General features: G+C 49.2%; 1 protein-coding gene across 2 annotated transcripts in view; it reads right to left on the minus strand.

Annotated features, from left to right (window-relative positions):
• Positions 1-313: 313 nt before the first annotated feature.
• Togaram2 (TOG array regulator of axonemal microtubules 2) overlaps positions 314-15,937 on the minus strand; it is a 62,797-nt gene continuing 47,173 nt past the window's right edge. For both annotated transcript variants that reach the window (XM_028873886.2, XM_037198064.1), the window contains exons 19-20: positions 7,393-7,479; positions 314-802 (exon numbers count right to left, since the gene is read on the minus strand). In XM_028873886.2, coding sequence (XP_028729719.1) covers positions 462-802; positions 7,393-7,479 — 428 coding nt within the window. In that variant the 3' untranslated portion in view covers positions 314-461. The remainder of the gene's footprint in view (positions 803-7,392; positions 7,480-15,937) is intronic.

Genomic DNA, 15,937 nt, shown 5'->3' on the forward strand with positions numbered 1-15,937 from the left:
GCGTGAGGGGCTGGAAGACGACGTCTGCTGCAATGACTTCTAATCAAGTCGATGATAAACAGACCATATCTGAGGGAACAACGGCGGGGGTGGGGTGGGGATGGGGGTGTGAATGCAGGAGGCTTCCAGCTGCTCACAGATGTGGGGGCTGGGCTGCATTCCTGCAACATGGGGGCCTACGCGTCCCTTTCTTTCCCAGATACTTATCACTATCCTATCTAAAACGAGGTCTGGGGTTGTCCTGTTTCGTAAAACGGTCTGATGGAAAATTCCCTGTCTGTGGTTAAAAAAAGTGTAAGTTTAAAAAGAAACCTTAGAAAAAATAAGCAATTCTTTTATTTCTACTTCAAAATAGACTATGTACATCGGGGACCCTAATGGGGAGAGTAGGCTGTGAGGTGACTCCATCATAAAAAATAAAATAAGGTAAAAAATAATCATTTCCCATTTCAGACCCAGCTTTAATCCGGCGGCTGGGGGCAGCTGGTCCCAGTCACCTTGCTGTCGGGGAGCATTATTTCTCCACTGGTGACCTTGTCATTGGCCCCCGGAGATCCAGAGTCCAGAAGTCCCTGGAGTGTCTTGAGGACGTGCTGGGGCTGATTGGCGGCGAAGTCCTGCAGGCGGGACCCCATTTGCTGCTGGAGGCTTCCGGCCAGCCTGCACACCACCGGGCGGGCGTTCCCACCACGCCCAGGCAGCACACCATTGCCAGTCATTTTGTTCAGGAAGTACCAGAGGACTGGAAGGACATGCCGCTCCACAGCCTGAGGCTTTCGGGGGTACACGGAGGCCACCAACACTGTCACAAAGAGAAGAGGGAGGGTCATTTGAGCTGCACGCTCTATCACCAATTCTGCGCTCCGGAGGGCAGGCACCCCAGCGGGGCTTATTTCCCACGTAACCCCTGTGCGCAAGCCTCATGACATTCAGGGGCCCGTTAAAATGTTTCAATTTATTTTAACATCAGAACAGAAACATTGGTTTGTATTCATAACAGTCATAAAATATAATTTTATTTATTTATTTTTTTAATGAAAGAAAGGACCACAAAGGCCAAGGCAAACGAGGTAGGTCCATGAGGATCGTAATGTGTTCCCTCTGCCCCGGTGAGGGAGAAGAGGTGGGTTGCAATCCTACCTCTACCATCTTCCAGGTGCGTGAACTTGAGAAAGACACCACCTCTCTTTTACACTTGTAGAGTAAGAATCGCAAGCCTAAGCCAGATTCTCGAGACTGTTAGGGACCCCATCATCATACACAAATGTCAAGTAAGCATGTGACCGATAGGAGCCAATATTAGCATTGCATAAATCCAATATTTCCACCTGTGAAAGTCATTACCAACACAGAGAAATGCTACACTAGCAATGGGACCTGGCAGGAATGAAGATATACAGACCTGTACCCCTCCCTCTCTTTGAATATCCAGCTATGGAGACAATGGTCCCTAGGAAATTGGAATTTCCCCGAGGAAGGAAAAGTTCTCCCTGAGAGAAGGAAATGGACTTGTCTCCCTGGTCCTTGTCAGACCACCTTGCAGGGAGACTGGGGATGGTAAGGATGGACATGGCTACATCAGGTCAGGGACAATGTGACTGTGTATGCTTCTATTCCAACCTAAATCTCAGTCAGGACCCCTCAGATGGGCTGAGGGAGGCGGCAGGAGCTCTTTGCTGCTCCTCCCACGGTGACTGCCTTGAATAAATCTCCGTTCTCTGCTTTCCCCTATTACTTGTTCTTTAGTTGGCTTGTTGAGGATGGGTAGCTGAAACCAGCTTATTAGGGCTGCCGGGGTCCGGACTCCAACTCTAGCAACTCCAGTCACAGGGAGAAAAGCTGAGTGTCTCCAAAGAAGCAGTCTAGCCTATAAAACAGCTAGCAAGGAACAAGACCTACAGGGCCTCCCCAGCATCTGGACATCTAACGTCACGATCAAGCAACACTCTGTGAGGATGAATGTGTGTGCAAGCCATCGGGCTCCAGATAGACCCTCCATCCTGGTGAAGAATCCCCTGAACCTGGTTGTCTCAGGACCCAACCTTCTAAACCCACGAATACTCATCACCCACATGAACCAGCAGCAAGCTCTCTATCACCAAAGTAGGTACCAAGGCTGCAGCCAATATCAAAGCCTCACCAGGCCTGCATGGAGAGGTTGCCCTGGCCTGAGGCTGTGGCTATTGTGACTCTTACTATCCTAAGTACAGTAGTGCTAACCAACACTAATATATATCTTAATGGTGTGTGTGTGTGTGTGTGTGTGTGTGTGTGTGTGTGTGTGTGTGTGTGTATACATGCACAGCCCATTCTGCCTGGCATCCTAGTCAAGTACTGGTGAAGGTAATAAGTCTAAGAACAGTGATTATTTGATTTATGGGACCAAGAAACTAGAAGGTTCTGGAAGACTATATGGGCCTAGCCATATCTGAAAAATCACTCCAACCCAAGACTTGGAACTTCAAGACTCCATTTCCTGCTAAAAGGGTGGATGTGAACCCATTGTTCAGAGGAGGAAAGCAAGATTCAGGCCAAGGACTTCTCCTCCATCAAGACCTTGCTGAAGACAGAGGCCACTTTGCCTTGGCTCCAAAAGCTTGCACCACACTGTCCTCCAAACCTTGGGGAGTCCCATGTCCCAGAGGCTAGTCTAGAGCTTTAAAATGCCCAGTTTGTTCTTCTCTCATGGGCTTAACATCTCCAAACCCAAGGGAGTTCCTTTGATTTCTGAGACAGTGGGGAACCAGATAACCTGGATGTCCCTGTCAGGGGAACCAGATAACCTGAATATCCTCCTCAGGTCAGACTGATACTCCCCACAGCATTTCCATGGAGTGTAAATTTTGGCTATGACTACCCCAAGGTTCTTGCATCCCATCTTGGCGGTGGGGAGGGGGGTCCCCTGGGAACACCAGTGGTCACAGTTCTCTCAGGTGTCAAAGTGATGACTGGGAAGGCAGGTCTCCACCCTGCAGCCATGTATGCATCTCTCTAAGAAAGGCTCCAATACAAAGAGCCGTGAGAGGTTCCATGAAGAGAGGAACTGCCTGGGACAGGCTGAATGCTGTATTCTCTGGGCTTTGAGAAGGCTGTGTTGGGAGCAGTCACCAAAAAGGCAGAGGAGTGGCCCAGTAACCTTGAGGAAGGGAGCAGGAGAGGCAGGAGAGAAGCATCTACATATATTCAACAGCCAAAATGTTTCCTGAGTCTCTGTGGGATCTCTCACCCAAACAACCAAAGTGAGGCCATGAAAACCGTACATGTGCATTCTGTGTTTGTGGTGGAAACTGTCACTCCAAAGCTAGGAGTGACAGTAATACCACCCTGTGTCCCAGTGTCCATCATGAGGTGGAAGGTGAACACAGTTTGGGATGTGCATACAGTAGTCTATCTTTCTTCCTTCAAAAGAAAATTTGGAGGCTAAGAAAATGATAGTAAAGTATTTGCTGAAAGCATACAGGCCTGAGTTCACTCCCTCAGAATTCACATTTTAAAAAAGCCAGATAACAACATTTTTTAAAGCCAGGCATATCTCATAATCCCAGCAATGGGGAAATAAAGACAAGAGAATCTCTTGGCTGTCTGGTCAGCTAGTCTAGCCAAACTGATGAGATCCAGGTTCACTGAGAGACTCTGTCTCAAAAAATAAGGTGGAGGAGACCGGAAAGCTGGCTCAGTGGTATAGAGCACTTACTGCTCTTACAGAGGACCCAGGTTCAGATCCCAGCACCCACATGGCAACTTGCAACCACCTGTAACTCCAGTTCCAGGGGATCCAATGCCTATACTGATCTCCCAGGGCTCCTGCTCACATCTGATACACAGGCATACACTCAGGAACGAACACACACACACACACACACACACAGAATAAGTAAAAATTTAAAAAATAATAAGGTAGAGAGCAACTGAAGAAGATACCCTAGGTCAACCTCTGGACTCCACATGTACACATATGCATACCCACCTATGCGCGCGCGCACACGCACACACACACACACACACACACACACACACACACACACACATTCTAATGCCTGCTGCAACATAAGTGAGCCTTGGTGATATGATGCTGAGTGAAATAAGCCAGTCTCCCGAAGATAAACTGTGTAGGAGTCCACTTACATAAAGTGCCTCGGAAGTCAGTCTCACAGAGACAGGAAGCAGAACGGTGGCTGCAGGGGCTGAGGGGTGCAGGGAGTTATTTTTGATAGGGTGAGAGTTTTCAGTTCCACAAGATGAAAAGAGGTGGGTGGTAGTGGTGGTTGGACAACGTTATGAATGTAGTCAATACCCAAAGAACCTCCTTCAATGGAGTGGTAAAGATCATGTCACGTGTATCTTAAAACAATTTAAAAAAATGGGGGAAACCAATAAAAAGGAAAAGGAGAGAAATCCCAAGAACCATCCCTAACCCCGACCTTAACTCCTAACCCTAACTCGAACCCAGTTCAGAAACAAGACATCGGCCTCCACCAATGGGGTCTCCAGCCCTTGCCCTACCAGATCATTCTTCTCTCCTGCCATGGCTTGTACAGGCCTTCCTGGACTCTGACCCTCTGCGCAATGAGCTACACTCACTCTCTTGACCTCCAAAGACCAAGAACAGCAAACAACCTGCCCACCTCAGCTGCCCAGGCCACACTCCCTCCCCTGCCCACATCTCAGCCGCCCCAGAGCCATGATCCCCAGGCACAGGGACATGGTAGTCACTCAACTGGCCAGGTCAGTCTCTTAAGTTAGCAGAGGGACAGAATCCCTCCGGGAACCATGGTGAAGAAGCAATCCCATTAAACTTGAGCCTAAAAGACAGCTGAAGTAATTACAAAAGATTTACCCCTAGTGAACTGTGTTGTTCTGGTCCATGCCTGTGTCGGAGGCATTTCTAGCAAACACCTAGTTAGCAGAAGAGCTTGGGAGAAACGTGGTTCGGAGGTCTCTTGAAAAGAAATGGGAATATTAACAGTAAGTGGATAATCTATGGTGAGACTCCTCATCCACCTCAGCCCTCTAAGTTACCGGCAGATATTTGTTTTGTTTTTTTTGTCTTGTTTTTGGTTTTTTTGGCAGGGTCTTTTTTGACCCCGGGCTGGTCTCAAAATCCCTATGTAACCAAGGATGCCCTTGAATGTTTGGTCCTCCTGCTTCTGCATCCCAAGCACAGGGATTACAGGCTTGTGTCACCACGTCCAGTGTACGAGGTGCTGCCAATCAAACCCGGAATTTCGTGCATGCTAGACAGGCGCTCTAACACTCAGCTCTGTTCCCGGCACTTTTTTTCTCCAGGGCAAGGGACGGAACCTGGGACCTTGTACATTATGGTCAAGCGGTCTACCACTGAGCTGCAGCCTTAGTCTGCAAAACACTGATTGTGGGCCACGGGAAAAGGTTGTGTCTGGTCTCCTGGGTGATCTTAGTTCCACGCCCCTCAACCTCACCCCCAAGGCATCCAAACCCCACACCAAAGCCACCACGGATGCTCCCAGCCCTCAGGCCACAGCTTTAGAGGAGGCCTGGTACCTGAACGGGAGGTAAAGAGTCACTCCAGGGGCATCGGGAAGACTAAACCAGGACACAGAGACAAGGTCCAGGGCAAGAGACGGGACAGAGAAGTCAGAATTCAGAGGTAGCACCCAAAGTCCTTAACAATGCTGCCTGTGACAATCAAGCACCTCCTGAGCATCCAAGACACGGGGACATTGGGGGAGGCAGCACCCTGGTGACTCACCATGGGGTGCACTCCCAAGAGCACGGGGGGGGGGGAAAGGGGACAGAGGAGGTGATGTGAGGTGCTAGGATGGTATGGACATCACCCAGGTGGAGGAGGAGGAGGATGGCACCTGACAGCCTTTGTCTGGCCAAAGAAGCAGCTTTTTTTTAATTTAATTTTCGTGACAATTGTCAGCTACTAAGTCATGGGCTAGGCAGTGCCTACCTGAAAAAGCCATTCCCTCCTGACTCATCAGTGGAAGGCAGATGTAAGGAAACACATCTGTAATCCCAACAGTAAGGAGACTAAAGCAGGAGAACTTTACATAGGAGGCCAGCCTGGGCTACATAGGGAGAGCCTGTTTCCAAACAAACGAACAAACAAATCAAAGGAGTCTATGTCTGGTGATAGCCCAGTCAGCCAAGCAATTGCTTTACACCCCGAATTCTATCCCCAGAACCCACATATGTGGTTTCTGTGAGAAATGCCTCTCCTAGGCTCAGATACTGAACACTCAGTGGTCCCCAGTTGGTGATGCTGTTTAGAGATACGGTGTGGCCTTCCTAGAGGAAGCACATCACTGGGAGACAGGCTTGAGAGTTCCTGGCCTCACCTCGCCTCCAGTTCACTCTCTTTCTGCCTCATGTCTGCATCTGAATATATGATCTCTCGGCTTCCTGCTCTGGCTGCCTCCCACCACGCCTTCCCTGACATGATGGACTCGTATCCCTCTGGAACTATAAGCCAAAATAAACTCTGTCTTCCATGCACTGCTTTTGGTCGTGGTGTTTACCACACTAACAGAAAAGTAACTAATACACCGGACACAGAGAGATAAATAGCTTGAGTGTAATTGGCCCACATCATCTCATAGGGAGTGGCACCATTGGGAGGTGTGGCTTTGCTGGAGTGGGCGTGGCCTTGTTGGAGGAAGTGCGTCACTGTGGGGGTGGGGTTTGGGGTTTCCTATGCTCAGGATACCACCAAGCAATTCAGATAACTCCCTATTGCCTGCAAGCCAATATGTAGCCAGTGCCATGTTGTTACGTCCCCTGCCATGATGATAATGGACAGAACCTCTGTAAGAGAGCCACCCCAATTGAATGTTTCCTTTATCAGAGTTGCTATTGTCATGGTGTCTCTTCACAGCAATAGAAAACCCTAAGACAGACAGACAGGTGTGGTGGCTTGTGCTTTGTACCCATCACTGAAGAGTTAACTCCAGCCACGCTAGCCTACTTAACAAGTTCCGGGCCAATGAGAGACCCTGTCTTAAAACAAAAAAAAACCCTAAGTGTATACCACCTAAGGAAAGGAAGCCAAAGAAGCCCTTTGACCTCTGTACACAGGTGCACACACCTGCACATGCACGCAGGCACACACACACACACACACACACACACACACACACACACACACATTTTCTAAAAAGGTACTCAGTGGAATAGAGAAATCCAGATCTGTAATGAGGAAGAAATACAGTCTTAGAAACTATTTGATTATATACATACATACCTCACTTTCACCAAAAACAAAGACTGCTTTCTGGTAACGTGGAGAGTGTTAGAGAAAAAGCAGACTATGAAAATTCTTAAATGTCTTTGAAACCTAAAAAAACTACATTCCAGTGGAGAACAGTGATGGACAGGCTGTCCGGGCTGGGTGGGGTCACCGGTGCTCACCTGAGAGGCGATCTGTGACAGCCAACACTGCAGGACCACTCAGGAAACGCACACGTCCGGCGAAGGCTTGAAGGAGGCAAAGGTGATCTGAAAGAGATGGAGAGGTCAGCGACCAAGACCTTGCCAGCTACGCCAACACACCAGGCACTCACGGTGCTAGGTGTCCACATGCCCTCATGAGGAAAGGGCCCTATGGGGAGCTGAATTAATCCTTCCAGATCAGTGGACACACACGTGCGTGCGTGCGTGCGTGCGTGCGTGCGTGCGTGCGTGCGTGCGTGTGCACACACATATGGAGATTGGAGGATAACTTCAGGTACTGGCCCTCACTTTCCACCTTATTTGAGACAGGGTCTCTCACTCTCCACTCCTGTACATCAAGCTAGGAAGCTCACAAGCTTCTGGAACTTGTGATAAGTCTGGCTGGGGTGATAGACTTGGGCATCTGGCTTGATCTGGGGACTGGATCTGGTCCTTACACATACATGACAAGTATCGACCCACTGACCTATCATCCCAGCCTAGGACCAGTTTTTGAAAAAGCAAATGAGCAGGATGTTAGGGGAGAGGAGGAAGTCTAAAGCAGTTAGATTGACTCCAAACAGTCTGCCATTTGTTCTCAAATGTCTGATTCATATTGTCTGATTTTCCAAATTGCCCTAAACTGAGGTTTGAGATTTAAAAAAAAAAAGTAGATGGATGACTGGTAGACAGAAGACAGACACACAAACAGTGATACTCTCAATAGACGAAGGAGGATGGCTACATGGATATTTGAAGGTATTGATAGCTTGGGGTGAACGGAGGCCCTAACCACTGATCACACAAAGGTCGTTAAAGGGACCGGGATAGCATTCAGAAGTCAAGGCTTTTGTTAAAGCCTGAACACACACTCTGGTCATTAGGATACTCCATGTCAGGTTGCCACTTCGTCCCACAGTGAGCACTTCCTGGTGCCCTTTATGTGATGGACATGGAGCCCAGAACTAGTCAAAAGGAGTCTCCCTCTCCTCCAGGAGGTTTCTGTGATTTGAACATGAATCTCACCCAGGGTGGGAAATTGCACTCCTGTAATAAGAGCCTGAGCGAGGGTTGATCACCACCCCTAGGTCTGTCCATGGAAGGCACAGGTGTGCAATGTCCTGCTATCTCCCCATGACTCCTGCCATGAACCTGGAGGCACTGGCGTGCCCAGCTCCCAGCATGCCCAGCTCCCAGCATGCCCAGCTCCCAGCATGCCCAGCTCCCGGCATGCCCAGCTCCCAGCATGCTCAGCTCCCAGCGTTTTGCAACCACCACAGTCATGGAGTAACTTAATGGAAAGCAAGGCAAGGAGTGCAACGCCCTTCTCAGGGCGATGGCTATGGGGCTTGCCCACACCTGTCAGGTGGGCAGGGCAGGTCCAGCCCCCCAGCAAGGGAGTCCTGGTGTCTGAGTCAATTTTCTGCTTCCATGATTTTATAAAACAGAATAAGCCATTTACAAACAATGAAACTTTATTTGGCTCGGGGTTGGGAGGCTGGAAAGTCCTAGAACAGGGACTGGCCTCGGGGGAGGGCATGAGTGCTGCATTAGTCTATGGTGGAAGGCAGAAATGCACGCCTGTGTGTGAGAAAGGTAGAAATATGCCGTCATCCTTTTTTTTTTTTTTTTTTTTTTTTTTTTTTGGTTTTTCGAGACAGGGTTTCTCTGTGTAGCTTTGCGCCTTTCCTAGAACTCACTTGGTAGCCCAGGCTGGCCTCGAACTCACAGAGATCCGCCTGCCTCTGCCTCCCGAGTGCTGGGATTAAAGGTGTGCGCCACCACCGCCCGGCCGCCAAGTCACCCTTTACATCAGGATCCCACCCTGTGATATCGAGTCACCCCTGCAGCAATGTGTTCACCTGCCCTCATGGGCAGAACCCTTGACCTAGGCCGCTCTCAAAGGTCCTATCACTCACCACGACCGCAGAGGGATTTCAGCTTTAGCATGGTTGGGGGGCGGAGACCTCAGAGCCAAGCACCTGAAGTTAGGGGTCCAGGTTTAATAACTGCTCGGTCCAATGTAGCACAGTAAAAGCAAAGTTTCTCCCTCCTTAGCCCTCCCCACAGGGCTCAGTCCAGCTCCTGGCCCTTGGCACAGTGCTCCAGAGCCAGAAAGAAGTGCTCCTGGGGAGTCCTTGGGAATGAACCACCAGCCAATCAACCAGGCAATGCTTCTCTGGCAGCCAGCAGGGGCACCGGGGGCTCCCTAAATGCTGGCAGTGTACAAGTGCTTGGTAAATGTTTGTTGAGTCAGGGCACGGTTTTTCCAGGCTTGTTTATGAATGTCAGAGCACTTTACTCGGGCACTTGGCCTTGTCTTGTTCTGGTCACCTCTGTAAGACTTGACTTCTTGGGCCACACTCAGGTTTAATGAGACAAGGGAGCAAGATAAAGGGGTACAGATTCTGGGTTCAAGTTGCCTGAGCTTAAATCCTGTCTCTTTCATGTTTTACTATGTAACACTATATGAGCCACTCACTCCCTCTATGCCTCAACTTACCCATCTACAAAATGGGGCCAAATCCTAGCTCTTTTCTGAGTTGCCGTGAGGTTTAGATAAGTTGATTTAATATTTAGGATTACACCCATATTATACAATTAATAATGTATCTGCTGTCCTAATGAGTTTTATTATTGCCCTAAAACTCTTACAATGTAAAAATCAAGAGGCCAGAACCTTGAGCTGGCTTGAGGTAACTCAGCAATAGAATACTTGCCTAGCATGTGCAAGGGCTCTAAGTTCAGTTCCAAGCATCATTTAAAAAAAAAAAAAAAAAGGTGATGGTGGTGGTGATGATGAATTTAACATTTGAAAGGCTAACATCAATACTCCATTAGCTAGGCCCACATTTCCAGAGGGTTCTTTTTGCCTCACAAGGAGGTCTAGACTTGGTATGCAGTGAAAAGCATGTAAGAGGTCATGCATGAGAAGAAAAGAGGCCTGGCTGGTCAGTCTGTCTGTCCTCCTGAGGCTCCCTTCTCTACAAAGGGACAGAGGGACCCCAGCATTATCCCAGGTGTCCCACTTAGTGAAGCCCTGAGGCCACCAGGCCACGTTATCCTCAGACTACTTGAAAGCCACAGAACTGTATGTGTCATTTTAAAAAAAAAGGCCGGGCGGTGGTGGCACACGCCTTTAATCCCAGCACTCGGGAGGCAGAGCCAGGTGGATCTCTGTGAGTTCGAGGCCAGCCTGGACTACCAAGTGAGTTCCAGGAAAGGCGCAAAGCTACACAGAGAAACCCTGTCTCGAAAAAACAAAAACAAAACAAAACAAAAAAAAAAAAGGAAAAGGAAAAGAGAAAAAGAACCGTTATTAACATTGGGCATCCTTCACTTTAGCTTTCTTTCTTGTTTTTATTTTTTTGACTCTTACTGTGCGGCTCTCAGAGATCTGCCTGTTTCTGCCTCCCCCTTCCTGTGCATGGCCGCATACGTAGTTGTGATATTACACATTTGAATTTGCATCCTGTTTAACCAAATCAGAGCATGCGCATTTGCATATGATGGCCCACTGGAGCCATAGGCTGCCCTGGAGTACACACACCTCTGCAGGTGGGTCAATTCCCCTCCTCCTGTTTTGTGGGATGACCACACCCAGTTTGGGCTGCACAGAGGACTCCCATGTACCTTCAGTTACTGAACGGTGATAACTGTCCCCGGTTGGTCATCAAGCCACTGTGCACATTGCCGTGGCTTTCACACTTTCCTTTTAAAATTCTTCTATGGGGAGACGGTTCCATCGATAAAGGACTCGACATACAAGCTTGTCGACCTGAGTTCTATGCCCAGAACACACACACACACACACACACACACACACACACACACACACACCTGGGACAACAGTGTGTTCTTAGAATCTCAGCACTGAGGAGTTGGAAACAGGTGAGTCCCTGGGGGCTTACTTATTCCAGGTCACAGTGAGAGATTCAATCTCAAAAAATGAGGTAGAAAGCTCCCAAAAAACTGCACATAGACACAGACACAGACACACACACACACACACACACACACACACACACACACACACACACACACTTTTATGAGTTGGTACTTGTCATAAGTGGATTATAGTCCTTTCAAATGCTTCAGATTTTTCTATTTCCCAATAATTAAAAGCATGATTTTTTTTTTTTCTTCTTGGTCTTTTTTGAGACAGGGTTGCTCTGTGTAGCCCTGGCTGTTCTGGAACTCACTCTGTAGATCACGCTGGCCTTGAACCAGATCCTCCTTCCTCAGCCTCCCGAGTGCTAGGGTTAAACCCATGAGCCGCCACTGCCCGGCCCAACAAGCATGATTTTTATAGAAAAGAATGAGATTTCATGTTAAGTAACTAGTAAGGCTACAAAGGAGCATTAAAAACTGGTTCCTGTTTACTTGCTTTCTCTCTGAATTTTTTAGACAGGGGCTCACGTACAACTCAGATTGGCCCTAACTCATGTTAATCCTCCTGTCTCCGCCTCCCAAAATGCTGATATTACAGGTATGGACCATGAATGTCTGTCTGCCCTGAATAGAACTAAAGGAAAGAGTCCACATCAAAACCAGACTCACTTGTGGCTTTTCACTGGGTGAACTTGGACACCTATGGGCTTTTTTTTTTTTTTTTTTTGAGGGTTTGATATGTTGGAGAGGCATCTGGATGCAGAGTCTAAGCCCGTTGACAACATGACGCCAGTCATATGATTTACAGACATTTAAAGTCAGAAGGCAAACAACAAAACTAGATCCAAGCCTACCCCCACCCCAAGCTTATCTGGCCTCTCCAGCACTGGCCAGAGGCAGAGCTAAATTGAGAGCTCCTCTTGGCTATGAGACACCAGAACGTCAAGGTCATCTGGGGAAGGCAGAGCTATCTGCAGCCTGAGGTTTCCATCAGGCAAATATCTCCTCCACCTAACCCAACGGTAACAGCGCCCAATGGGGCCAACCAGTCTGCTCCGGCGCTTCCTTAATCCTCAGAAACGCTCCCCTGAAATCACGTCTCAGTGTCTAGTAGGGAAAAACGGCACTGAGCCTCAAGTTCAGAGAAATCAGAAGCAGGAAGTGGATGATGACCGGCAGAGGCCAGGCTGCAAGCTGCCCAGTCTCCTTCCTGTCCACCTAAAGGGGACAGCCGCGGCAACTAACACCTGATATGTCAGCCAATGTCACCCCCAAGCCACCAACCCTCAGGGCAACCAAGGAAGACACGATTGGGGCTGACGAGACCACGCTGTCAATGAATTTCAGAATCAAGCAGCATCTTCAGCGTCGTCCTAGGAAAGGCAGCCCCACCCCCACCCACCCCGTTTAGCTGTGCCATCTAGACTTGTCGCCAGAGGACAGCAGTCTCACTTGGCCTCCTTCTTGATCCTCCCGCCCCGCAATTAGCAGGAAACAGACTGGAGCATGCTGCGCCCTCACTCTGGCCTTCCCCATTTAAAAATGGCCCAGCATTTTACAGCCCACCTCCAGCCTGGAGCCCAAAATCTCCCGGGAGGGCCACGGAGAGGCAGGCTGTGGAGACAGCCCCTCTTAAGAGGGGTCCAAAGGACCACTAGAATTACCAGGCTTAGCTGAGTAGTTTGGGAAGACTGTATTCATTTTCTGTCTCCACTGCCCGAGGCTCTGCAGCGACCACCCAAAGCTCTGGGCAATGGGACGTTCACTCGAGTCTCCCCCGAGCTACGTTCAGCTCAATCTAATCAATGAAAGCCCTTCCTGGGGACAACATGGTTCTCCCCTTGGTACTCACTGGGGGCAATTAAATTCTCCATGTTGCTGCTAACCTAAATCCTTAAGCTTGCCGCTTTATCGTCAAAAACACCTTCAGAGTCCGTGTTGCTAGTGGGACTGAGGCGGTGTGTGACACAGCAAAGCCAGGTGGCCCAGAGCACTCATTCCCACGCCTGCTCAACCACCACCACACCCGGAGCCAAGATAGCACGCTGCACCTTGTAGGCTCCGCGGGAGCTTTCGAGAGGGGTTTATGGGGTTCCCTCGGACCTTTGAGGCCAGCACTATTCCATCTCAAACCTCAGCGCTGACCTGAGGAGTAGAGAAGACAGCCCCCCAGCTGACCTGAGGAGTAGAGAAGACAGGCCCCCCAACACACACACACCAGCATCATTCTCCCTGCATCAGTCTCTGCCTGGCGGACCAGAAGGACTGTTTACAGCTGTATCCAAGAGGACTTTGCCCCAATGGGGAGAACCACATAGCAAAAACCCTGCTTGCAATGTGCTGGTCCCCACGGGTCTCTGTGTTAGGAGCCTGGTCCCCAGCGTGGAAATGCTGGAAAGTGACGAGGCTTTCAGGAAGTAGAGGTTAGCAGAAAGTAATGAGGGCATGAGGAGCACCGCCCTTGGAGGGGATTAAGACAGGCCTTGAGAAGTGAATTAGTTTCCACATATTTTCTTTAAAAAACAAATAGCCCCCGCCCCATGTGTGTGGCGGCGCACGCGTGCGCGTGCGTGCGTGTGCGTGTGTGTCAGAGGCAACCTCAGATGTCAGTCTTTGCCTTCCACTTTGTTTGAGACCTGTGTTTAACCCCTGCATTCACCAGGGTAACTGAGCTTCCCAAGATACTCCCTATCTCTGCCTCCCATTTCTCCACAGGAGCACGGGCGTTACGGGCGTTCAGGTTTCCATGTCCCACTTGAAGTGGGTTCTGGGATCTGAAATTGTGCACTCAAACCGAAAACAATTTATTTACTGAAAACTGCCACCTTCCTTCCTGGTGTCTATCTTCCTGTCTGACCTTTTAATCTCTTCCACAGGAACTCCCACCATTGTGACATCATCCACCAGTGTGATGTCATCCACCATTGTGACACCATCCACCATTGTGATGTCATCCACCATTGTGATATCATCCACCAGTGTGATGTCATCCACCAGTGTGATGTCATCCACCATTGTGATGTCATCCACAAGTGTGATGTCATCCACCAGTGTGATGTCATCCACCATTGTGATGTCATCCATGACTGTGACATCATCCACCAGTGTGATGTCGTCCACCATTGTGACATCATCCACCAGTGTGCCACCATCCACCACTGTGACATCATCTACCAGTGTGATGTCATTCACTGTGAGATCTTCAATAAAGCTGATCAGAAACTGGTGCCATGCTCTTGGACCTCTAGAACCATGACTTAAATTTCTTTATATATATAAACTTCCCAGCCTTTGTTGTAGTAGCAGAAAGCAGACTAATACACAGGCCACACCCAGGTCTACTGCTTTCCAGGGTACTCATCCTAGGTGAGTACAGCAGATCCTCGGGTAGAGAGAATCTGACTCTTAGAACTATGGGAGACACTAAATTCTGTTGTCCAGAGTGCCAGGCTCTTCCATGTTAGGGAAGGTTAGCTCAGTAGCAAAGAGCAGGCTGAAGCCCTTGGCGGAGGAAGAGTTAAAATGAGTCCACTCCCCAGACATGAGTGATCATCCTCCTCCGATACCTAAAACCCATTCTGCTTTGTGTAGGTTTTCCCAATAAATCCAGGGACCGCGGTGATTTACCAAGAGCCTTGATTATTGGCAACAGCAATCTCACTCACCCAGAGCAGCTCAGGGAACAAGCTGTAATTTAGGGCTCAATTTGTATTGTTTGTTCCGTGGCAACAAACTCAGCAAATCATAAATTTCCTCCGCGATGAAATGTGGAAATGGACAATATTTATGAACTCAGGAGAGAGAGGAGGGCTTGACCAAGCTTTTGATTTGTAACTGAAACTCCTCCTGGTGGTGCTAGCCAAGGACACAGCCTGCTGTCCCGGGCCCAGGAACTGGGCTCTGGCCAAGGCATGGGGAGGGAGGAGAGGAGAGTGTGCCAGGGATGTCTCACCCAAGACGTTCTGTGAATGTGGAGACCAGGTGCTATCTTGTCCCCATCCGATATACAGCAAAGGTGATCTTCAGACCCAAGTTCCTTCACACGAGCCCAGACAGAAGCCTACTAAGGTACTTCTTTCTAGTTTCAAACGTGCCCTTCCCTCTAGGGATATGCTAAATATCACCTTCTAGCCAGGAACGGCAATGGAGATGCACCAGAGTCCACCTGACATTGGGGAACTGAGTCGTGATGCTGTAAAGTGCACAGGATCTGACATGCTCTTGCTTCTCGTGATGGCTGCCCACTGCACCTTCCTTTCTTCCTCCGTCCTCCGCTCCTCTCTTACAGTCCATCACCAACCCCTGGCACAGACAGGCCTTGCCAAGCACTCCTCACTCACCACTGTGGTGCCCTGTGTGGCCCTGAGAAGTCATTTTCCTCATGTGACCGACTACAGGGAGGCTAGACCAAATCCTCTCTCATCACCTCCATTCCAGACCATGCAGTGCCTGGGAGTCTGTGGTGGTTTGAATAAGAATGGCCCCACAGACTCATATATTTAAATGCTTGATCATTAGGGGGTGGTACTACTTGAGAGGGATTAGGAGGCGTGGCCTTGTTGGAGTAGGTGTGGCCTTGATGGAGGAAGTGTGTGAGTGGGGGAAGGCTTTGGAGTTCAAAAGTTCAAGCCAG

Source organism: Peromyscus leucopus, chromosome 22 (assembly GCF_004664715.2).
Source record: "Peromyscus leucopus breed LL Stock chromosome 22, UCI_PerLeu_2.1, whole genome shotgun sequence".
NCBI lineage: Eukaryota > Metazoa > Chordata > Mammalia > Rodentia > Cricetidae > Peromyscus > Peromyscus leucopus.